Genomic DNA, 26,939 nt, shown 5'->3' on the forward strand with positions numbered 1-26,939 from the left:
CTCATAAGGTACCTTTTCCCGTAGAACGTCACATTTAGTTAGCTTTTTAAGTTGGTTTTTGTCACTTTGTCTCATCTAGAACAAGTTTTTGTATATCCACAAACTCGTGCTCATGCGATTAGTAACAGTGACCATTCGTATCATATCAGAATCACATTTCGTCTAAATATTTACATAAATAATACTCGCATCGCTTTTTGTTAACCAATCAAATCATATTATGTGATGTGATACCTACATATATTTTATTTTAGATTTTTGCGCAGATTTTTTATGAAAGAATTTAAGTCGGTTAAATCATTAAGATGGGTCCCTATCCCTACATTTGTGTGACAGCGAGTTGCTTTCGTAGGCGGCGACCGAAACTGTCCCATCTTTTCCTTTCCTTAAGCAACGACAAAAATTCAATTGAAATTGCGCTTTCTGCCTCCCAGTTACTTCATTCTTTCTCTCGGTGAAAATAAATCTCCCGTAATTGATTCCGCTTTAGTTCAATTTGTCTTCGTTAAAACTCAATTTCTGTAGTCTATTTGTGAATAATAAATTGCGCACTTCAGCGATGTGCCAGAGTGTTGTTCTGCTAACACCCGACCCGAAAAACAATTCGACTAGGCCCGAAACAAGTCAATCTAAATTACAGGAAATCGGTGACACAGCACTCCTCGCGCCACCGCTCGATCCGCACTGAATCGACGCGTGTATATTGTTTATTAATGAAGGCAGCGTGTGAAAGGGACTGTTGTCAACTACATAATTTCATAGGCGTGAACGACCCTAGAATAAATAAACTGCTTGCACTCGAATGAAATGGCCTTTCATTAATTAGGTATAATATTCAGGCTGGCTCGATATAGGCGGGTTGCTTTAATCAAAGACCGCTCATTTCTGGAGTTAATAAATAATTGTCAACATTTGATATGTTACTTGTTGTAAATATAGAGTATCTATCACTAATTATTTATTGAATCTTTATTGCACATAGGAAAAACACATTGTACAAAAGGCGAACTTAATGCCATAAGCCATAAGGCATTCTCTAACAGTCAACAGTCAACCTTTAGGCAAAGCAGATAAGTGGCCTATGTAGCCTATGTTTACGTTCGATAATTTTAAAATACTTAGATTTTTAATTTGATAATCATAAGTAAGTTTTTAACTTCCTGTATTGAAAATGAAAAAAAAATGAAAATACAAATACATGTATATGAACTCGACTATACTTAGTGTGATAAATAGACGTTTCCCACAGAATTAGATTATTAGCCGCTTTATTTGAACAGCTTTCACTATATGATATTGGTGTGCGCGATAAGCGCGCAGGGCAGGAGTCGTCAATGTAACGGACTCGCATATTGGGTCTGCGGATCCCTCGCTTATCGGGAGGACATCGCGGGTCAACATTACGCTCGGTACTAATCTGCCCCACAAACGAGCTGCCCGAATTGACTAGCCCACCAAATACTAAATTAAATTGGTTACTTGCTCCGTGTTGGGGAGCGATTGGATACGAATTGGAATGGATTAATTTTTAGTAACCAGCGCGCGTTGTGGCGTTACAAGAAATATTTGGTCATGGAACTCATGGAGACCAGCCTTATTTAGTAATCTTAATGTTATTATCGAATGGTGTGCCACATGCTTATTTTACTGGAAAAAAAAACAAGTAAATTAATAAGAAAGTTTAATTAAGGAAGTAAAAGGAGGGGTTTAGTAGAAGGGTAAGGAAGTTTTAATAAATATTTAATATGTACTTAAAGTATTCATGCTAACTGTACATATGTATATACCACCCTTTGCACCCTTTTCCAACTTAATAAAAGGTTAGTAGTAATAATAATTTAGCAAGATCATGCTTCTTTACTTCGATGTAAGTAGGTACAGTCAACATGAATAGTAGCGGATGAAACAAAAATTAAAAACTACCCTGGAATACTTTTCCAAATATAAATTGTATATATCTACAGTTCGCGATCAAAAGTACCTATCTTCCTCAATTGTATTGCACATGTCTCTTATTGTTAAGTTATTAGAGAATATAAGACACTTTTGACGCGTAGTTTGATTCGTTACTTTTGATACTGTACCTATCTACGTTTGTTAATGAAAAAAACAAAGACCTGCGTCATTATTAAACCTCGAACTTTAAAAGCATTTGAAATGTAAAAATGTCTGAAGAAAATTTGTACATGAAAACAGCGTAACTTCAAACTTAATGCAAAATAGTGAAAGTTTACAAATTAGTGTTAACGGCAGCGGGTTTTAATAAGCAGCGGGTTTTACTTGTCGCGAATGGCAATTACTCCCATCTTGCGTCACGCGTGGACTTAACGTGTCTAGTTTGAAAAGTCAGTCCGCGTCTCGCTTTTAATGAGTTTTCGTCTAATGCCTTCCTTGCAGAGCAAATTTATGTCATGAATAATAATAGACGCCAGCGGAGCAACGTTTAAATCCCGAACAGCGTTCGTAGATAATCAGATGAGCCTGTGGAAACATCGGAATAAACACATTTAAACGAGCCGATGACATGAAAAGCCTCCTTCCCCGCCACGCTACGTTGAGCGAGTTATGAACGCCAACAGTTCCGGTATCTTAATAATGCTTCCTAGCTCATTAAGTTGCCACTGCCGGTGTTCTTTGGAATAATAAATACCGAACTTAAATTATATTTTAATTTAAACTCGACGCCACTCATAAGTTTGCCGCTTGATATTATTCACTTTCCAACTTCCAACTCTTCACAAATTAAAAATACTGTTTCACTGCTTTAAAAGTTATTCACATACCTACTTTGACTTTAAGCAAAATACACCACTTCAGGAATAAAATTGCTCATTACTGGTTGGGTGAGCAATAATCATATTTAATTTAATGAAAATTTAAATTTACCGCCAACTTTGGAATAAATCCAGATTTTACTTCAACCTCATACCTGCCAAAATGAATTTGTATAAGTAAATACTTGTAGTTTATTGTAAACTTCATTGTAAATAGGTATACAAGTGACGAACTTAATGCCAAATGGCATTATCTACCAGTGGCCTATCCCACAAAACTTACAATTACAATTTTACAAGTGTCAAGTTACAAGTTTGTAATAATACAAATGTGCGTACCACAAGTAACAAATTTGTAGTGGAAAATTCTTACAAATATGTAAATTGTATCACAAGTCTACAATTTGTTGTATCACAAAAGTTTACATACGCTACATATCTTTTCCGGAAAATGTACAAATTTGTAGCTGACAATTGTTTTGTGCTACATTAAATTGTAGTAATAATTATACATATATGTAGAATTGTACCTACAATTTAACAATTCTCTAAACGTGTGTCGCACCCTCTTGCTACGATTGCTACTATACGAATACTAGTAATTGCAGTAGTATCTTTATCATATTTAGCGATTCCAACCCTTTGTATATATACCTACCACGAAATATTTAGTTCAAGTAGCAGTGATAGTGATCCTAGGTGTCATGAATTTCATATATACCTACATATATAATCCCAATTTTACTTAGCTTTAATTTAATTTACGAAATACTCATATATACTTGACAAAAAAATGCATATACTCAAATTGAACTTATCTTTGTACGCCTTTTCCAATTTTGCCACATAGTGTCCCTTAAGTATTTCCAATCTTTCTCCATTATTCCTAAATCATTTAAATTTTGCGCTTTTTCCTTCCATTTGTTTTACATAGTGTGCGTCAATTTATCACTAAATTTACTAAAGTTTTTGTTTTCATTTATGAGGTTTATAATATAATGGTCAGTTTAGCTTGCAAATCCATTGTAATGTCAGTTGGTATGTAAATGCTCGTAGATAGATCAAGATCACTATATAAATATAATTGATGTAATTCTTGCGTATTGCGTATAAAGTGAAACTACCTTCAACATTAAAGAAGCAAAATAAATTGTTAAGTAAGACATATTTGTAGTTGTAAGATTACAATTTTTCGCTTGTATATTTACAAATCAACAATTCTACAATTATGTAGCTGTCGTGACATACCTTTATTCTTTGTGATACGCTTTAGCAAAAATGACATATTTGTATACTGCAGACTTGTAATGAATACATATTTGTAATTATTGTGGTACATTTTTTTGTTTACTATTTAACAATTTTGTCGAATTGTACACTTGTAAAGTTTTGTGGGATAGGGCACAGGGCGCATATGGCATACTGGAAATATGGTGCAAAAAGAGAAGTCAGGAAAGAGATACATACATTATTTTAAAACACAACTAACCGAATAAATGAAGTATGTTATCATAAAATCTTCTACAAAACGGTAATAAATCAAATGGAATAGTTAGAAAATACTGCTACGTATTTTATACAAAAATATTAAACACTATGTAAAAAATAGGCGCAAGTCAAATTTTTGTGACAGATATTTTCCACATTCATATAAATTATAAGTACATTTTCCAATTGAGCTTAAACGATTGTAAAATGTATTATACATTGTAGGTACTTATTTATATAAGTACTTTTTGTATAAACTCTGGGTTCTGATCCTTTACTATTTAAAATCTTTTGTATTATATTTCGCAGCACTGTGTGTGCAGATTGTAATAAGTGGAAAGCGGAAGCGGATTTAAATAGAGCTTAAGCTTGTGCTCAGGGGTTAGTTATATTATTTTGAGGTTCTGATTTAAACATGTATTAAATTCCTGGCCTTGCCTTATTCGATTTCAATTCGATTCGAAAATACCTATGTGTAATGTAAGCAAGATCTCCAGATCTTAGGTTTTAAAGGGCCCGAAAATTCGAACTAAAGACACGGATGCCTTCCCCGGCGTTGGTGATCCATAATTAGATAGGTAGGTACTATTGACATAGATTGGCTAGACACATCTCTAAAAATTAAATTAATTAAAAAAAATCGGTATCCAGTCAAAGTTTTGTCACGTTTTTAATTAATTTAAACCATTTCCAAAACTGAAAGATCTACTTACGAAAAATAATCACGTATTGTTTCTCGCATAATTTAAGCCCCTACTGATTTGCCGACCCCCTCTCTGACCTGACCGACCTGCACTAGCGATATTTCATTCGATGCCGATGATTTGTTCTAACACTTCCCTCTCGTCTACTCTATGGGAAGACTCAAGAGGAATCCCTTTAATTTAAAATAGGTAAATTTCTCTTTCTTGTGACAGAACCCAAAATACACACTAGAGCTGCATTTATTTTAACTCCCGCAAATGGCGCATAGGTGCTCGTTGAATGTTTAACGACGTTTCACACACGTCCGCGCGGGTACAATGCGTATATTACATATTGTAACAAAGACCCTGTGCGGGTATAATGTTAAACGAACAAAAGAACATATGGATTTATATTAAATTCCTTTTACGATTATTCCATTTCATTTGTACGTAATGAATACTACATCATAAACTGAAATATAATATGGTTTAGTGACCAAGCCCTGCAGTGGCGGAGACCGGATTTGAACCGGCGTTTTCAGCTTAGGTACGCCGACTGAGATTTAGCTATTACTTATGTTAAGTACCTACGAGCATGCAGCATGACATCAGTTAATGGGCAACAAATGATTTATATCTTTATTCACAACACCAGAGAATCAGATCAGACATCTTGATACTACAAAGAGCCATTTATACAAAGAAAAATAAATTCACTTGCAATAATACATACGTTTTGGGGAGTACCCTTCTCGGTTGGTAAGCATGGGCAGAGCGGGGAGCCGAGGATCGCGCGACCACAGCGCGCGCGGGGGAGATAGTGTAACTAACACAGATATTTCACCTTTCACTTTTACTTAATGTAGCTATGGCGGGTTTTAAGTTATGAAATATCCATCCATTTGGTTATGATTTTAATACCTACTTTAGAGTTGGATTCCCGGCAGTACCTATGTTAATTTTTTTGATAAGGCACTTAAATTGATGCCATGATTTCTTAAATATACTAAATGATAAAAGATATAACTTAAAATTTCCCATAATGCCCTTTTATACTTGTTCTACGTAGCCCTTTTATCGTATTTTTAAATGTTGCATTGTTGCTATGTATTTTCCATGTCACCATATCATGTCAAATGTTTTATTGACTGGTAAAATCAGGGGGGGACACTCGGAACATAGTTAACGTCAGTAAAGATGACGGATGATGGCGTCAATTTAGAAAGAAAGAAAAATTGCGTAAAGCAGACTTCCGATTATGCAAACTACGTCATTAGATGTGTCACTATAAAATTGATACAATTTTAAGGCATGAATACAACATTGAGAAGGTTACATACCTAGTTTGTCAAGACCTTTCTTTATTTATAATGTTGGTTACTTAGCAACTGTTGTTTACTTGTCAGACCAAAATAAATTTCGTAAACAAATTATATAAGATAATAATTTTCTATTAATTTTAAAGTGTAACCGAGTAAAAATGGAGCAAGCATTAAATACGAAAATAGGGAAATTAGCCTCCCAATATTACAACACCTGGAGGTTTAAAATTTTTAATAGTGCTCAAGAAAATGCCGGGAGGTTTAGATATTCTCGAACGAAAAATGAAAAATTCCATCGTTAGCGCTCACTGCAAATAGCGATGAAAAGGACCTGGGTATAAGTTCGAAACTATAATAGTGCAATTTTAATTTTGGTCACGACAAACATGTTCTATGACATTCTGCAAAAAATCGTGCGTCTTGATTCCGCTAAAGACACGTCGTGGGAGGAACTGGAGCGCATATTATGGAGGTACCTGCTTAGACAATGGATATAGAGTCAGAAGCTGCAAGCGGTAGATTCCTGCTATTAATAGGTACTATCTGTATATACCAAATTGAAGGCAATAAAATACTTTACTATTACTTACTATTACGTTTCTGTTATATTCCACTCTTTAAAACCGGACGGACGGGACGAAAGTACACGTATGGATGCATATGTAGTTGTACACGCACACATACATACTTAGTTTCGGGGGAGAATCAGAGATGGCGCTTTCAAATGAGTTTCCATAAAATGCTTCAAGAGGGCTCTCTTTACCTATTATACTTACTTTACTCTTTGGGTAAAATGTTCCTTGAAGTCCATTTGCAGGATAGGTTTTATTTTGCATTTTGAACTATGGTACAAAGGGTTAAGATATTCATGACTTAATAGGCCCACTATATCAAAAGGGCTCATTTAGACGATGCAAGTTTCATTACATTGCGGGTTTTGATCAGTCGGTTGAATTGGACGTAACCAACAGTCCGCAATATAACTAAAATCGCATGCGAGTTCGCGGGCCGTCTAAACCAGCTCTAATTCAGTTAAGAGAGTATTAATAGGTATAAAGCATAAACAGCGCAGCAAATTGCCAGCAACATTTTATCAAGACCTCTGTCCAGCGTTATCTGCGGATCGGTCCCGAATCTTCCCAGGGAGTGTTTTAGTGACATAAATTGCCCGCGCCTATTTACATTACGCTGTCGTAAATTAACATATCCCTGGGTATTCCCTAGCCAACAACCTGAATAACTCCCGAAAAATTCACACAATTTATAAAAATAACAAATGGAACTAGAGAAGGGTTTCATGGTTAGCACAAACTTTTTTTTGCGGTCATAAATGATCGTATCCCATTTCGTTTCGAAAATAATTTCCATTTGATATTTATACGAATTTATAAAGTCTGAATATAATTACGAAAACAGTATCTATTTATACTTTATTGGGGCAAATGTTTCTTATACATTTAAGGTATTTGGGTTAGCAATATAAATAATCGAAAATTAATTCTTGACCTCTTTCATAATGTTCTCTGCCAATATAGGATATACCTACCGAAGGTGTAAATTTATATCGACTTATTACATTTATTTTTACTTTTCATTTATTAATTTATTGTTTACTTAAATTAATACAATGCTCTTTGTGTGATTCCTATATGGATTAAACGAGACGTTTTGCAAATGCATACCGCTCTGTTGTGAATAAAGCCATGAAAGCAATATCTACTTTAATGAGTCCCCGAGCAGCGAACAAATGACTGCAGCCGCTCTGATTGACCTCGTGATTGCCTGAAATGAATGTTGTCTTAATGTGTAGCTTTTAATTGTATTTTTCAAAAACCTGTACCTACCTTCAAAATAAATTTTCATAATTAATGTCAAGTTACTTTATAAACCTTTCATTGTAAACTCAAAGAAAGGTATTTTATTCAGGTTACAATGAAATTAGAACATACTGTGTTGTTACTTCAAAGACGATTTTGTTCAATTTCCGTTACTGGTGCTCTGAAATTAAATAGCTCCAGTAATTGGAAAATGTTCACATTGTTCACAATTTCAATATTAGAATACAGAACTAATATGACGACTTTATATTTAGTACAAAAAAATGCTTGTGCGGTACACTGGTGGAATCCCACCTTTAGTTACAATATAGATATAATATTCTAAGATATAACCACCGACCGCGTCGAATACAGCTTTTCGTATTATCGAGCCCGCTTATACGTAAGTTTTGGTAAATTTAAGCGACCGCCTGAAACTCAAAAGTGCTCACGTTTTTCTATTTGTAGTTGATTTGTAGTCTGCCCCTTTTGCAGTCATGAAATGTTCATATTATTAAACGAGATCGCTTCCCTTTTGCGCACTTCAAAGAGATGCACGCAGGAATGATTCATGTATTTAAAATAAATTATTTCCCACCACGCACGAAATAAATCATCAGATAATTATTAGAAAAACCCAGCTAGCAGGTATATTTCGACTTAATTTCAATTGCATAAATCGGATAGAACTAAAAAAAGCAGGTAATTTGACCGTGACGTCTCTATTATCACCAACACAATAATTAAATTATGAGCAGGCTCGATCGCTGGGTTATGGACCTAGAAGAGCCTAGAAGGCCCAAAAGCTATTTGTGAGAGGTCTTGCTATTCTGGTCAACTCCGTTGCAAGAAAATATGAGTGGCCATAGTATAGATAGACATAGACATCCTTTATTGGTAATGATAAATTACAGGTCACAACTTACATATTAGTTATACAATTATTATAACTAAGACATTATTTACATATAACTTAATTGTTTGATACATTGGTAGGGTAGGTTGATTGTTGTCTAGTCAATTGTGGTGGGTACGCGAGGAAAAAGGCGTATCAGCCATCTTAAAGTTAACATTTTTTATTCAATCGGTTCGCTAATGTAGCGAACCGCGAGTTCTCAGTTCGGGGCGAACTACTAGTATTAATTAAATACAAAAATCCATCTAAGTTATTACCTAACTGTATAAAATGACATTGAAGTAAAAAATATGTTTATTAGATTTACTTAAACCACACTAAGTCTTTCCAAAATGTTATAAATTCTTTAAAAAAAGTCGCTTCGCCGTATGATACGAAACGTCCCCTTTTAATAAATCTCTATTTACCATTCCTCGCGAGTGGAGAGCAAAGGCTTACGCGAGGACATTTTTCTTCATACGAGTGTGCTAACAAAGTCGAGCGGGTGTCACGTTTACGCTAAGGGACTATTTTTTACACAAATGCTTTTTATAACATGATTTCACATAAATCGTCTAAATTAAATCTAGACATTTACATTCTACTAACAGAATTGAAAAGTAGTAGCCAATACCACAAGATTCCCCATTTCTATTGCTCGTATTTCAAAAATATCAAATCGCCGTAGGTATTCGAGTGACGAAATGAAGTGCTCGAAATACAAAAATCAGCCCCTTGATATTGACATTATGGAACATATTTCTACTTACTATTCATTGTATAGGAACTTAGGTACTAACTAACCATAGCTATACCCCTTCATTTGAATTTTTCGATTCTAATTAATGTTAGCTAGCAAAAATTAATTTATTATATGAGTTAGAAGCTTTTAGAATTTTGTATGGAATTTCCATACAAAATTCTAAAAGCTTCTAACTCATATAATAAATTAAAAAAACCGGAAGTGCGAGTCGGACCGAAGGTTCCGCACAAACATTTCTTATTTTATTTTTATTTTTCAGTCAGCTATTGGCCCATAGATATACCATACATAAGGTATGTGACCTTAAAATTAGCATACATACCTACATATACAATATCTTAAAAACACACACACAATATAGCTGCGATGCATTTCGCAACCCCACTGTGTCAGGGAGCCGGCCGCGGAACCGCCGAAACTTGACACCCTTTAGCCAAAACTCCCCCTTGGCGAAGGCATACTTTTGTACTTGACGAAATACCTTAATTGTGATATTATGTAAGACATTTTATGTATATTATGAATTGTAGCGCATCATGGCTGATCCTTCTAATTGTTATAAAAGGTAGCCTTATTAAACTGTATTAAATGTATGAAAATGTAAAATAATAATAATTAACATAATACTAATAAATGAACACAACCTTCCATTTCAAAATTATAGAAATACAAGATATACTGTAGGTATTGATACCTGTACGTCCGCCCCAGGTGAACCCGTAAAATTCCCTACTCAGTTTTTAAGCTTCAACTAAACGAAAGAGAAATTTTAACGATTCTGTTACTGAAAACCTTCTATCGCCAACAAAGAAGAAATCTAAAGAAATGGCGGGTACTTTATGACTTTCTGACTGCTCTATTAATATCGCTCGAGTGGATTTCCAATGTGTTTATATTTCTCGGGACACTATTGAAGGCAAACCCGCCGCTGAACATTGTCCGCAGGGGTCACTCATAAATTTCAATGTACTATTCAGACTTGCGTACTTTTAAGTGAAATATCTACTCCATTTGGAGACCCCGCCACCCGAACCACACACTAACTTGATAAATTATATTTCTCTATTTTCTAAACTTGGCGATTTATATTAACTCAGCAAGCCATAAGTTATTTTAGCAAAATAAGTATTCAGGCTTTCGAAGTATTTTTATTAAACTTATCTATAAAAATAAGAACGACGGTGGGAGCCCTCATCAGCGCTCATTAAGCGGCCGAAAATATCAGATTTAACCTTAAGATTTAATGGGTATTTCCACAAAAAAAGAGTGATTTTTATATACCCGTAAACTTGATAGAAGATAGAATAGGCTTTTCCAATGGAAGTGCGTTGAAACATAGAGCCTAATAAATAATCCGGGCTGTCGGATCGCTTCCCTTTGCCTCTGAGACAGGACGTCTACGTGAGATGAGGAAAACCGCCGAGATTTGTACCATAAAACCTCCTGTCACCGGGAAACAAGGAATACGCGAGATATCATCGCGAGGTACCCTCCCAAATACAATGCGAACAAACAAGTGTCATGGATTATGGCCACCTAGGTAAGATAGCGAAATTGAGCCATTAAGCCAATTCTAGTTTACACGACTCCCTCGGTTTCGTCCATATCGGTACGTTAAATAAGCTTACAAATCAACTTATATCGAAGCTTACTTAACCACGGCCAATTAACATTTAGCCAGATGATATACCTACTTATATGTCGATATACACTTAGCAACTGATTCCGAGTAAACTCACATATGTAGGTGAGAACATACATTTATATGAACCATGAGTAAAATAAAGATTTAATATAGGTATTATTGATGGCACAGGCAAGCTTGAGCTCACCGGAACACTTGACTTGGAGGTAGTTGACAACTTCACATACCTGGGCTCAAGCATTAGTAATAATGGCTCTTGCGAAGCTGAGGTGCGACGTCGAATCGGGATGGCAAAAGGAGCTATGGCGCAGCTACAAAAGATATGGAAGGACAGGAGCATCACCCTGAAAACCAAGACCAACCTTGTGCGCACTTTGGTGTTCTCCATATTCTTATATGGCGCAGAGACGTGGACCTTAAAGAAAGCCGACCGTGACCGCATTGATGCTTTTGAGATGTGGTGCTGGCGCAGGATGCTGGGGATTCCCTGGACAGCACATCGCACCAACGTATCGATTCTTCAGGAGCTCAAGATCCAGACGAGACTTTCTACCACCTGCCTACGAAGGATTCTGGAGTACTTCGGACACATAGCCAGGAAAAGCAGCGATAATCTTGAAAAATTAGTGGTCACTGGCAAAGTGGAAGGAAACAGACCTAGGGGCAGAAGCCCGATACGTTGGACTGACCAGGTTCGCACCACCCTCGACACCACCGTACACGACGCTCTTCACGAGGCAGCAGATAGAAGTGTGTGGCGCCGAGTGGTCCACACAAAACTATTTCGACGAGATGGTCACGACCCTCAGCATTGAGGAAACCGACGCGAGGAGGGAGGATTATTGATGGAACAAGTCATTTGAAATAACTTAACATATATTATGTAGAATAAAAGACCTCTTGCCCCCAAAATTCATTGATACAATACATTTTTCGTCGAATTTGAGCGTCTTCGTGAATGCTACGTGCTCAAGTGAGGGTGTTAGCAATCCTGCCCGAGTGCTCAATAAGTGAGTTTTGAGTTAATGCCCCAATCGCGATTACCTGCTCTAAGAAAACGGACAAGCCAGCAGTATGTTCGTGACTTAATTAAAGCCGACAAAAATGGCTTTCCATTCGTTCCTCACTTCATTGGATCGAAAACCTTTTATACTCGAGTGTAGATAACTTTGAAAAACGTTGACTTGAAGAAATATATTCGTTCGAAGCTTGCCGGCTTTTGCACGGCAGCTGCGTAAATTATGGAGATTATTACTTATATCATATTTTCTTATTTTATACCTACAACAGTAAAAACTAAATCAACTCAATATCGAATAGTAAATATCAAAGTGAAAAATACTACCTAATAATTTCCTTGATAGTAGGGTTTTTATTTTTATGTATATAAGTAAAAGACATAGGCTAAGCATAAGCTGCAGACAAAGACATAGGGCTTGCTGAAAGGAACCTGCAAAACGACTTTAACCTGATTTGTATGTGGTCTCATGACGCAGGTCTCGTCTTAAATGCCGAAAAAACGAAGCTTCTACATGTGCATTCTAGCCAATCGAGAACGGTGCGCGCAGTTCACATTGTTGGTCATGTTCACGACTGTCTGCACTCAAGAAAAATAGACTCTACAAATAGCTGCAAATGTCCACAATTGGAACAAGTTCTAAAACAAAAATATCTAGGCCTTATAATCGACAACCGGTTTAATTGGGATGCTCATATTGACCTCGTATGTGGTAAGCTAAGGGCAGTTATGGCAAAAATGTATATCTTACGTAATAGAATCCCGTTTAAAATACGATTAGATATTTATAACGCGCTTGTTGAAAGCATTATTTCATACGGTCTAAGTAGCTACGGTCGCACCTTTAAGTCTTATCTTGATAAAATATACAATTTACAGGTTAGGTTACTTAAGCTTGTTGTACCTCTTAATGTTAAAAATAATCGTGAATCTGATAAAGACCTCTTTAGAATGTGCAAAGTTTTACCAGTACACACGAAATTTGAATACCAAATGCTGAAAGAACAATATTTTAGGATCGAAATACAGCATATAGTTGATCACCCAAAAACGACCAGGCGGGTTACAAATAGCGTGCTAAAGAAACCTCAATTTAAAAACTTCTATGGACGACGAACGTCGCAATTTATACTACCAGATCTCATAAATAAACTCCCACTTGAATGGAAGTCAGAAATGTCACCAAATAATATTACAAACTATCTTAAAACAGCAATATTGAATCAGCTGTAAGGAAATTGGTTGTAGAATTAGTACTTTAGCATAAGAATTATAGCTTCCATAATAATCAAATTTCATCAAAATCGATTCAGTGGTTAGAGCGTGATGACTTGACATACATACAGACCGACAGACAGATTAACTTACAAAATATTGAAATCATTGGTAGGATTATTAACTATACGTAATAAGATAATTAAAAACTTAGTCAAACATATTTGGAGCATCCTGTACTCGGGCGAGTGCAGGCTGGTCGGCAGAACAATAGGATAAGGAAAAAATGTTATTTATTTAGCGCTCAGTGCAGTGGGGTCGGTTGTTGTAATTTAAATGATAGATTATATTGAGCATGTTATGAATATGTAAGTAGTTTCTTAAGTTGTTGTTAAAAGATATTTTATTGTTGTATAAAATCTACCGCGGATGGAGTATCGAGACAAACCTTACTGGTTTAACGATACTTTTGTAATTAAGCTTAGATATTGTGTTGTAATTACCTGAAAATAAATAAAAAATAAATAAAAATCGTTAGTAGAAATTAGGCGTACAAAGATATTAGGTAAAAGTGGTAAAACTAACTCTGTCACCAACAATGAACAGGCCCCAATTTCACCACCGTGACAGGCCGCGTAGCCAAGACGCCAATCGCTTACGCTTCGTAGCGATCGAAACGCAACTGTCACTGTCACACTAATATAGAAGAGTGATAGAGAGACATAATGCTTTTCGTTGTCGAAGCGATAGCGATTGTAACCTTGGCTAGGCCGGCAGGTGCGACAATTGTATCAAAATATGACATATGTAGAGTTATCGGTTTCACCACGATGACAGGTGCGACAATTGTAGAATACAATTGTCACGTCAAAACATATAGGGAAAAACGTATCAAATACTATAAATAAATTAGCGAGAGCTTGGACTGGCATATGTAGTGGTAATCTAACTGTATAGGCGTTCTAAATTTTAATTTTCCGTTTTCTCGTACTATAAGCATAAAAAGAGGTTTGTTTTTCATTGGTGTAAATATGAGAAAACAATGTCAGTGTCAAATTCTGAATATTGAGTGCTTGTTTTTATTTCAAATACCTTATTTATTTTCATGCTAACGGTAACGCCACTACATATATTTGCCATTCCACGCTCTCGCTAATTTATCTATTGAATTGTTTAACTCAAACATGAATAAGTTTTTTTTTCATACCTATATTGTGTCCTATATAATAGCTATTTATGTAACAAGTGCGGAAAGTAGGTGATTTCCGATGAGTGGCATGTTATTCACGAGCGAACGAAGTGAGCGAGTGTATAATACGACACGAGGCGGAAATCATCTTTCCGCGCGTGTAACATACAAGATTTTACTATGCATCGTTCGAGTAAATAAAAAAAAATAGGTACTACGACAAAATACTTTAATTTTTAAAATTAAATTACAATTATCTTAATCTCTCCGTCATTTTCACTCTGATATTTACAGTTATACTTATGCTTGCAAGTTCTTCTCTTCATAAAGCTCTCGTTTTTTCGAAAATCAATACAACCTAAAAACAAAAACACAAAACTCGTAACTCATATCGTATGACCACTAACAATTGCCCGCCATGTAGATAAAATTAAGGGTAATTTACGTTACCTTCGTTACCGTACTTATAATCTGGCGCCTCATTTGCAAACTTCCATATAATATAGTTCGCTATTAGAACTTATGACTTGTTTGGTCAAAAACATCATTTTGTCATTATAGAAACAGGATTAACCTTGAATAGTTTTTAAAATGATGTCATTTACACTTTATTATGATTACGAGTAGTTTGTTAATATACGCAAGAATTACATTTTTCGAAATCGATCCAGCTTTCACGCGAGTAGAGGGCTAACATCACTAAACTTGAACTCGATACTTAATTTTATTACAAATAAAACACTGATTAAAAATTTCTTAATGGCGGGTATTTTTTTCTTAAACACATGCACGCGCCACGCTTAATGATGCTTCTAGACGGGCAATATTTTCACTGCAATATGTGGCCGGCAACTATTTGCATCTTTCTCTAACATTTGAGTAAGAAAGGGACTCAAACAGTTGCCGACCACATAATTGACATAATGCAGTGAAAATATGGCCCGTCTAAGAAGCCTCATTACGTGTAGATACGTACTGCGCATGTGTAAAGTTGCTAACACACTATCGCACCGCACCAAGGTCATTGTGGGACGCACCCATAAGTAAAAGGGAGAAAGCGATATCTCTTTCTCCCTCTTACTTATGGGTGCGTCCCACAATGACCTTGGTGCGGTGCGATAGTGTGTTAGCAACTTAATACTCGGCCATGTTTTTTTTTTCGCACTGTGCAGGCTAAGGCAATATTTACGTTCTCCCAAGCATATTAAAAATTGTTTTTAAAATAATATTACATATTTATAAAATTTAACGAATAACAGTAATAACACAAGGAATTATATTAATTTTGAAATATCTTAAATATGAGTGAAAATTCTCTTTTTTACTTTTAAGTTAAACTATTCTCACGTAGTAAATACTCTTTGTGTTGGGCTGATATTGGGGTTAAACATAAAAAAAAAACTGAAAAGTAAAATGCACAGGTGCACAATCGTGCAGAAAAGTGCTTCTTTCCGCACGATTTGAGTCCATAGAAAACGCTGTTTTCGAGAACATGCATTGTAAAAAATATTTCATTCACAAATATTTCAGTAGGTAACACACCACGTAAACCGCGTCCAAACCGCGGCTTCCGTATAAGTTGCTAACACACTATCGCACCGCACCAAGGTCATTGTGGGACGCACCCATAAGTAAGAGGGAGAAAGAGATATCGCTTTCTCCCTTTTACTTATGGGTGCGTCCCACAATGACCTTGGTGCGGTGCGATAGTGTGTTAGCAACTATAGAAGGGATACTTTTTATTGGCTGAATGTAAATAAATGCCTTTGCTCTCTTTTTCATAAAACCAATTTAAAACTATTAAGTCCATTCCCGCCATTAAGTAATTTTCTTCGTGAAACTAGCATTTCTTGTGTGCGTATGTTACTATTTTTATTTCATAAATATTGGTGCAATATGGATACTGCAAGAAAGATGACTATCTTAAAATTGATTTCCGACAGTAAATCCGTGTTATTTGGTAAATTTGATAACAAATTAACATTCGAAATGAAAGTTAATAAATGGAAGGAAATAGCTCAACGTTTGAATGAAATGGGTGTGTACGACAAAGATTGGAAATATCTAAGAGATACAACTTGGCAAAATTGGAGAAAGAGGACTATAGTAAGTATTTAACAAGTTTGAATTATTAATTAGTTACGATAATATGGATCAATTTGTCTGAAATAAATGAATTTTATTATTTTATTTACACTATTTTAATTTGGAATTCAATGTAAAAACGTAAGTACAGTCAACCAATTGGAACCCAAGGCCACTTTAGAACTCTTGTCTTATTGACACCCTGTTATTTAACTATGTATTAGCCATAGAAGTAACTTTGACGTTTACTATAAAAAGTTTCTACAGTGGTCTAGGGTTACAATTGATTGACTGTAGGTCGTTCATTTAAAAACACTCAACATAAGGAAATTTTAGCTTTCAATAATCGTAATAATTATTTGTTTTTTTTAGGAAAAAAGGGATAATCGTGACCAAACAGGATCTGCGGGAGGCAAAAAATGGCAATTTGATGAAACTGATGACATTATTCTGAATATAATAGGGAAGAACACTCCAGTCGTAGAGGGTTTGACAGTTCCAGAATCCTCAGGAACTCAGGCGGCTGAGACTATTCAAGTACAAGAAACAAGTCAACCTATTCCTCAAAATTCCCAAAATAAAACGAATTCAACTAATGTGCAGTATAAATCCGTTATACGTTTAAAAAAGGAAAAATTAGAGGCTGAAATATTGTTGCTTAAAGAGAAAACTGAACTTTATAAGAGAGAAAAGTATAAATTAGATTTAGAATTATTTAAATTAGAAAAAGAATTGAACATAACGCATTCTTCTTATACAGCACCTTACCACGATCAAAATTGTGTACAATTAGATATTGTTCAATTAGTCGACATAGAAGAAGAAAACGTTCAACTTACTAGATCAAATACAACTTAAAATTATATAATTTCTTATAAAGTAATCACTTCTTTTTTTTTTCAAACTTATTTTGTACCTAGTTATTGGCTATGTATGGTGGCGAGCCCTTTTAGTAGCATACTTATTTCTTACTATGTTTTAATCACAAAGTACACAATTACACTGATAATAATATATATTGATTATAATATTAAATAGCGGGTTTAAATTCAGCAAGCTGTACCTATCCGTACCTTTTTCATAACATGTACTTAAATAAAGTGTAACATACTAATATAGGTAGTCTAAAGGTAATGAAATAAACGAGTTTGTATTTTGTATTTATTTTTATAATATGTCCATTAAATATTTCCTTAAGTATAGATTTGTATTAATTCCCTTAACACTTCAATCGCCTCAGGGTCAATTGCATGATTTCCGTCTCCGTCTCTTCCGTCGTTATCTTCATTATCTCTCTCATTGTCACCGTTATCAACCGGATTGTAATACGGAATATAATACTGCACTCCAAGGCGTTTTTCTAAGTTGTGAAGGGTGACACACGCTAAAAATATATGGCATGCTTTCAGAGGTTGAATACGGAGATGATTGAGACAGGGGAATTTTTCTTTTAATACTCCTAAAGCGTTTTCAACTAATCTTCGTGTACTTTTAAAAGCTCGTAGAAATCGCATTACTGCTTCTGTTATTGGTATTTCAACTGGGATGTTTGGCGTAATGAGCCATTTTTTCATGGCATATGCACTGTCTCCTAACAAAATTGCATTTGGGAACGGCCTCCAACCATTCTCCCACTGCTGAGCCAAAGTTGAATTACGTAGCACTCTTGCATCATGAACGGATCCCGGCCATCTCGCACTGGCGTAAAAAAACTCTAAATTTGGCCCACAAACAACCATTGTATTAATCGAATGCCCACCTTTGCGGTCAACGTACATGTACTCATGTTGCTGAGGTGAATCAATGGGTATTAATGATCCATCAACGACTCCACCAATTCTTGGAATATTTGCTAATTCCCTAAATAAATGCGGGATAGCGTCGGAATTCTCCGGCCAGCGTACTTCAATCCCAAACATTTCGTTGACAATTGCAGTCGTAACTCGTTTGATACACCGATGAATGGTAGCCTTAGATACTCCATGATTATCTCCGCTTACGTGATATTGAGAGCCCGATCCCATCCAATGCAGTGTACAAAGAATTTGTTGGCAAGGCGTCAAAGCTTTGTTTCTTGGCGTTGGATGTTCAATACGTGCACCAATTAGGATTGTTCATTTTTTTTCTAATGTTCTATTTCGAAAACCATTTCGAGATATAAGGTTTTTAAACAGTTTCCGACATTTGCTGCGATATAATAATTGAGAATTGAAGATATTTCAACAAATATCCTTATGACCTTAGTTTGACCTTCTCTTGGGCTGAATGTAAAGTCATTGCATAATAAAAGTTATCGAACCATAGTAAATAAATCCGTCACTCACGTATTGTCAAAGTTATCATTGTCATCGATTGTCATAACAAAATTTTTCAGTTAAACCGCTGCGCTTGTTTGTTACAATTTGGTTTATAATTAATACCTAAACAGTAAATTTCATTGCTTAATAATATATCAAAAACCTTGTTCCTATGTGTGGGAATGATTCACAAAAATAATAGTTCGAATCCACGAAGACCTACGACGTGAAAAATGGTGCCGTGAATTAAACTTGGAATACCTACCTACTTCACGTGTTACACACAGTATTGCTGTGAGAATCACGTCGATGTAAGTATAAAATTAATATTAATTTACTACAATTAAGTATTTAAAAGCTCACTCTATTGGTAGGGTCATGGTATCTATTTATTTTCTGTGGTAATGTAGCCAGAGTATCTAAAGGCAAACCGTTAAACAGAGATGGTGCCTACTAGAAAGAAGGAATATACAAGAATACATAGCCATACTCAAAATTCAGCCTGAAAATGCTTTAAAAAGATATAATTTCTAATTTCCAGGTACATGTTGCAGTTCAAGCTGCTGATATCATGGTGGACAAGACTTAATAAAGAGTTGTGAATAATAAAACATGTTTTTGTTTACCTACTTTTTTATTAATTTGGGAAATATGTTATATATGTTTCCAAAAAAAATAGTACCTTTACATTAAATGTATGTTTATCATGTTCTGCACGAGCATCTGACAATGATGGCTTCTTGTTGACCATCCAGAAGAGAAGTGTATGGTTTGTTATTTACTCTGTTCCCAGGCATTATTTACGGTCGTAAAGTATTACGACGATTAATAATTAATATGACGTTCGTTTCAATACAAAATGCTCAACTTTGTTCTGGGCCCAAGTGCAGTTACATATCTCACAGCTGTATCTAAATTGGAATCACGATGACCTGAAATAATAGGATATAATTAGCAAAATTGGCATGTTCCTAATATAGTAGTATAAGTATGTAGTACAATATCCAAATAATGGTGACAAGCCGGTAGAAAGCACCCACTGGGTGCTAAGCTACCTTTAGCAATGGACGCTTGTAACGATTTTATGAATCCAATCTTCTTACAAATCGAATCAGTTAAAATATATATGATGTAGGTAACTACATAGGTAACTTACATTTGTATTTTTGCTCCCTTGATTTCAGCCAAGTTATGGTTGGAGTTGGATGCTATATGGATACATACTCCAATAAAACTAAGTTATATTATATAACTTAGGCAGATTTCTGGAATCAGCTTTCTCAAATTTATAGCGTAGGTATTTTGAAATTAATGATTCAAAATAAACGAGTTTTCCATTCCAGACGATTGTTATTTATAGAAACACGTGACACTGACATTGTCGACAGGTGACATTACAATCAATTGACAATGACAACTATTTTTTTAATGCTTGTTGTTGCTTGTGCATTATCCTAATCAGCCGACGACATGTAATTTACGAGAAGTCGTATCTCATATTTTCAATAAATTATAAATATTCAACCGAGCCACGAATTACTAAATCATTCAAATTGGTATCTTAAATTAACCTATATTTTCAGAAAATAAAATAAAAATGGTGGTCTAAAAAAAATGAACAATCCTAATTCTATTTATTAAATATTCTACACTGACTTTACTAAGACGGAATTTTTCCTTAAATGAAAAATCCGTAATATCAAAAGAAAAATTAATTCTTTCTTTAAATCTTCTAATATGTGCGAATTCATCAAGATCACTGTTACTATCACTAGCGTCACTACTACTCGCATGGAGAGCCATTTTGAACTACGCGTGAATCAACCACGAAATACTACAATTGTCACGCAAATCCGACACACCTTCAATCACATGTCAAGATTCTCTGACAATTCTACAAATATGTCGACTAAAAATAATAATTCTTGTTTCACAACATAATTGTAATACATACAATTGTAGCAAAATGCCTGTCACGTATGTAAGCATTTCTATAGAAAATATTTCATAAAATTGTAATATGTCACCTGTCGCTTGACAATTGTAGCTCGACATATGTCACTGACAATTGTAGCCGTGGTGAAATTGGGGCCGGTTAAAGCAAAATAATAGCCCGACACAGGAACTTTCCTTTAAACTTAAGTTTACGGAGAATTTTAAGGAAATGTAAATAGTAAAAGACTTGGAATGCAAATTCCAAGTGGGCGAACGGGAGCACTATTAGAACCGCGGAGAAACGGAGCTTACGTTGTCCAAATGATTTTTACGGAAACAAACCTTTACAAATATACTATAGTTATTAAAATATACCCAGTTATACCTACATACGATTTAGTTGATGCTATTATACGGTTATTCTTGGTGACTGACTATTTAAAACCACACGACATCAATGAATAAAGTAGGATTGTGTAGGTAATTGATAGGGCGAGTTGCACAGACATCAATAATCAATTGATATTTATCAAAATCGGTTAATATTGAGTTAAAACAATAAGTATTCACCTTCTTCTGATTCGTTATTTAAATATAATCTACCAATACTAAGACCAAGCATAACTATAAGTCTAATGAGAAACTGCCTTATTTAAATGCTTGCCCTTTATTTGAGTTGGGGCCATCTCGCACCTGAGAGCGGGGCTTAAGGAAAGGATGCTAAATAAATATTTTCCAAATGGAAGGGATAAAGGGGCACGCTTCAACGATAAGTTTCTTCGGCGGGCGTATTCCGAGCGCCGACGCGAACAATCAACAATCAGAGTATGTATTATATATCGGCACTACATACTTTGAAAAAAAGTCATATCTTACTGTGTCAGTCAAAAGAAAAATGTAATATCTATGTATGTGATGCATACAGAATTAAGTACAGAGTAGCAGTGGGAGATACTAGATTTTTTAATTGGGCCGATATGTAGTGCCAAATGAACGCGTCATACATAATAAGTATATATGTACTGTACCTATGTGACAGTAGAAGGAAAAGTTGTTAAAAATTAGAAAGTGCAAAACATTTAACGTTAACTCTTTCACACTAACCCATGCTATTTCAGGTGAAAAGACGCTAGACGCGTCCGTAGCACATACCTACTCGTATAGCAAGCGAATCTTGTAAGTGGTAGCGCACACAGATATACGGGGGCTAATTCGGGTTTTAGTTATTAGATCTGATTCCGATACGATACTGATTTGTCAGTGTCAAAACTGACATGTCTTCAGACAAAAACAGTCAGTCAGTTGTCACAGCTGGCTAGCAAAAGGTAGCAAAATAAAAGATGTTTAAGATCGTATTACAACATTAGATTAAGAGGGAACTAACGCAAAATATTATAGTTTTTATATTGCATTATTACATGTTTTAATCAAAGGCAAATGCCATGAATGAACTTAAATATCTGCAAGGGCAGACTTCAATAAAAAAACCCTAAAAGATTAAATTGGCTAACCCCTAAAGTTGGCTTGACAGAAAAAAAACGACAAATTTTCATTAACTCGTATTTTCAATTGTAATTCGTTACCTTACATACCATAGCAGTAGGTATAATTTTAGTATACCCGAGGGGTCTGACGAGCAAACTTTTAAACAAAAGTATATTTTAAGAGTGATTGATTGAAATACTCACATTACAAACATGGACGCTGAATACAATGCGCTCCTTTTTTGTGCAGTCGTGTAAAAAGAGCGTGACGGTAATATCATGATTATCATGTTATAACTGTATTATGGTGTGGCCTATCTTTTGTTTCATTCTAATTTTCTTGCTTTAAGCCCCCTTTAAAGTCTATAAAATTGTTTAGAGTCGGACCAAGAAAAGTTTGCAGCGGATTTGATAGCCCACTCAGTGCAAGTGTCATTTATACGTCATAATTTCATAGAAGTTTGACGTTTAAAATAACACGAGCACTGCGTGGGCTATCAAATCCGCTGCAGACTTTTCATGGACTGACTCTAGACATCCTCTTCAGAACGATTTTTACTTAAAACAATTTTTTGCTTCGTGTTCCCCATATACCTACGTACAAAAAACTATTTACGTTTATAAAAAAACTTAATTTTTAATTGAAGTGCAGAAACAATGACGTATTTACGATAGTAAATAAAGTAAGCAGAGATGGTTAATAATCTACGTGTATGGAGATACTCGTAGGCAGACGCGGTTCCTGAAATCATGCAATGCAATCTCGGCAAATTGTACAATTTCCGAGTTCTTTCGCCAAGAAACTATTAAATTACCGTGCCATCTCCTATTTCTGTATATTCTTCTTACTAAACTGAATTCCAGTATTACTTTAAAATGTTAAATTTCTTCCAGAAATATTTTAATGATATTCTGTCTTCAATGAACTTTCGAAATAATAATGTTATAGAAATACTTTGTTTAAAGCGGTACCGTAAAACCTCTCCAAAGCTCCCAACTATGGTCCAAAATTAACTGTAATTTTTTTCGTTCAGATCAGGTCTTTTACTGTATTTTTATGTAGTTCTAAGGCCACGTATGTTATAAATGGAAAATAAAACTCGGATTAAACCAATAGAAATATTGGTATTGATACTTAATTTCCTTTTGAACTTGTGGACCATAGTTGGACTATGTATAATTGGGAGGTTTTACTGTAGCTTAAATAATCCTGTATCCATGTTACCTATACGAATAAAATAACTATCTCATTATTCAGATATTGTTCATTAAGCTACCACATTTGTGCAATGCCATCCATTTACTTTTCAAACGTAATAGGTGCCAGATAAATACACTAGATTATTAAAAATCAATATAATAAAGTAATACTGATAAATATGAATGAATGTGCCTTGAAAAAAAAATTGTAATAAATATAAAGAAATAGATGGTGTATCGGCACAATGAGAATACTCCCCCAATACGAGAACAAGCAAGGCAGTTTGCGTAGGTTCTGACAACATTTCTAATTAAGGAATTTGTTGCTATTAGCTACACTTTGTGTTGCACTTTGTGGGTTAAGTAAATTCAGTCAGAATTATATTGCTTTGAATGTTGTTTTTAGCAAGTATTATATTATTTTTGAATGGCGAAAATTTCGTAGAAAACTTTATTTCTGAGGAAGCCGCCTTTATGAGTAAAATATTATGAGACATCTGAGAAGTACCTACCTAACCATTCATTCGAGCGCTGATCTAGAGGTAGCTTACCTAGGTACACTAGTGTAATACCTACCTACTTAGTAAATATTGAATAAACGAACATGGAACTAAAACTTGCTGTAAATTACTTATACAGAATTCTGTTATAGCCTCTGCACCATTTAAGTTCCACGGTAACTTAACGGATTATTTCGAAAAATATTATGGGCCCGATTCGGATTTTGAAATAGACATCTATTAGATATCATTTACCAAGATACGATAACGATATGTTTAAGATTTAACCTGTCAAATTTGACATTTGCGCGATTCTGGAGATACTCTTGAATGATTTCCACAGGATATGACTTAGAGATCCAATTCACATATAATTGATAGCTTAATCTATCTAACGTAAAAGTAACATTGGTTGCCCGAATTGCGCTGCAAAAGAGAACTAGTTGATATCTAAACTATAACGTATCTAGAATAGATCTAGTGCGTGTCGTCTCTTGTGAATATCTTGAGGTTCGAATATGGCAGTATCAATCCTATCATATCAGAGAGAGCCTCTATTCAATATCCCATCCATTTATTATCAAACCTTAATAAAGTGTTTTTTTGCAAACTTCACTTAAGTTTTAAAACCCTTTATAACACTTAAGTGAATTAATTTCTGATCTCTGTGAAGACAATGGATAGGCAGAAATTGTTTTACTCTTTAGTCGGTTTTCAACTAATTACAACTTCGGGTACCGCAAGGATTGTCGCTGAGTGAAAAATAATCGTATTATTATACTTTGACTTTTTCCCCTTCGCATTTATCTACGACAGAAAATTAGTTACTAAAGTTACTTATGTTCAATAATTAAGTAATTGCAGTAAGGGTTTCTAGGTATTACATAAAGCAGAGACAGACGAATACAAGCTTTGTGATGGGCTCGTGAAAATACCATTAAACGTGCTAATTAACGTATCAGGTGTTTACCAGCCTCTATTTAAATAGCCAAAAACTAGTTAACTACTATGGCTTACCCATCCAAAAAGGATCTTGGCTTCCAAAGTTAAAGGCCCTACCTATCCTGATCCTATGTAAATTGTTACAAATTTAATGTACTTACAACAAACTGGAAAACGTTACAAACTAAATATTTTTATTATTTATTATTTTATTTGATACCCAAGCAGCTTTTAGAGCTGGTGCGTGCATATCGAAGCACTTGTATTTTATTTTGCACTTTTTAAAGTTCTAAAATGTGTATCCAGTTCTAAAATATGTTGCAGTTTTTCACAAACTACGCAGGGAGCACTACTTTTTTGCTTGCAAAACATAGTTTCAAACACAAAACATAGTTTTTAAGTTAGTAGTCCGAGGAGTCGAAATAACATACAAATAATGCAGCTTTACATCATGTTCTATTAAATTAAACGAAGGAGCAAATTCGCGCCTTCAGGCGCCTTGGGATGGATTTCCTTTCACAACCGCTTTGAGGAAATTTACACAAAAACCTAATATTTGCATCTTTAAGTCATAGAAATCTTCGGATCAATTTTCAGTTCACGGCCCCGTTGGCTATCAACTTAATAGCTTAATGGTTTTCATACAAAATAAATACCTGCCCGTATTTTCTTTGATAATTTGTCAGTAAACTGCCAAATGTTACCAACAGGGTGCGGTAAATTTTTCCGACGTCCTAAAATAAACTGCTCCTGCCAAACTCCTAATGAGAGCGGGTAATGAAAAACGATATTTATATTTTGTAATAAAGAAGGCTCAACCCTAACAATGGAGTAATCCGCGGCCGGCCTATCTTCGCCGTACATCTTGTAGGCAATAATTTTGCCCAGATTATTTTTCACTCCTGGCAGCGAGTTTTAATGTCTTTTGAAATAAAATTAAGTTTGTCGCACCGCTTCCGGTCTGTTCATTAGAGGTCCGTTCACGTTACTTTTAAAAGATATTTATGCATAAAAATATTTACTTGTTGACTACTTTGAATCCTACCCATAAATTGTAGGTAATGTTTTTCACAATACATATTATGTATGTGTTTAGCGAAATTATTGCTAAATAGAAAACTACCACAGAAGCCTAATATTATAGCAAACATCTAAAATAATTTTCCACGCAGTTTAATCATGTAAATCACTCAGTCGCCCCCGGCAAAATGTAACCTTACAATACCTCCAGAGAGTTCTGATGGAACAACATGAGGAAGTTTGAGTACGTATTCAGGTATTAGAAGAGATAGGGAATCCAGACTAAGAACAAACATTTCTGTTTACCACAACAACTCCAAACTAGGTACCTAAGTATCTGAATATATTTCGCCATAATTATTACAGGTACCCAGTACTTACTAGCACTTACTTCCTTTTATGACGATAACTCAAAAGCGGATAAGTAAATCGATATCAAATCTAATAGGTACTAATTAGGCCTGGCACACGCTGAGACTGGAACCCTTTGCCTAATACAAAAATCTTCTCACCTTTTGCTCTGTATAATTTGATAATTTAACGGTTGTATTTTATTATGTAAGTAATTCTAACTCTATGTTATTTTCATGTATGTGGCAATAAACCATTCTTATTCTTATTCTTATTCTTATTCTTAATTAAAAAGCACCCCCTGTTCGAAAAA

The 26,939-nt window shown here is 34.9% G+C and overlaps 2 protein-coding genes across 2 annotated transcripts in view; one reads left to right on the forward strand and one right to left on the reverse strand.

Moving 5' to 3' along the window:
- The window catches only part of LOC134663473 (E3 ubiquitin-protein ligase TRIM9), a 287,295-nt gene that overhangs the window by 16,565 nt on the left and 243,791 nt on the right, over window positions 1–26,939 (reverse strand). The window lies entirely within an intron of this gene.
- Window positions 16,690–17,789, forward strand: LOC134670412 (uncharacterized). The gene is made up of 2 exons (XM_063528260.1): window positions 16,690–16,918; window positions 17,270–17,789. Exons 1-2 carry the CDS (start codon window positions 16,709–16,711, stop codon window positions 17,753–17,755), a joined length of 696 nt encoding a protein of 231 aa, XP_063384330.1. The 5' UTR covers window positions 16,690–16,708; the 3' UTR covers window positions 17,756–17,789.

Source organism: Cydia fagiglandana, chromosome 1 (genome assembly GCF_963556715.1).
Source record: "Cydia fagiglandana chromosome 1, ilCydFagi1.1, whole genome shotgun sequence".
Lineage (NCBI taxonomy): Eukaryota > Metazoa > Arthropoda > Insecta > Lepidoptera > Tortricidae > Cydia > Cydia fagiglandana.

Coding starts and splice junctions, on each gene's coding strand:
- LOC134670412 (XM_063528260.1), top strand. CDS start 16,709: ATGGATACTGCAAGAAAGATGACTATCTTAAAATTGATTTCCGACAGT. Junction 16,919..17,269: donor ATTGGAGAAAGAGGACTATA/GTAAGTATTTAA, acceptor TGTTTTTTTTAG/GAAAAAAGGGATAATCGTGA.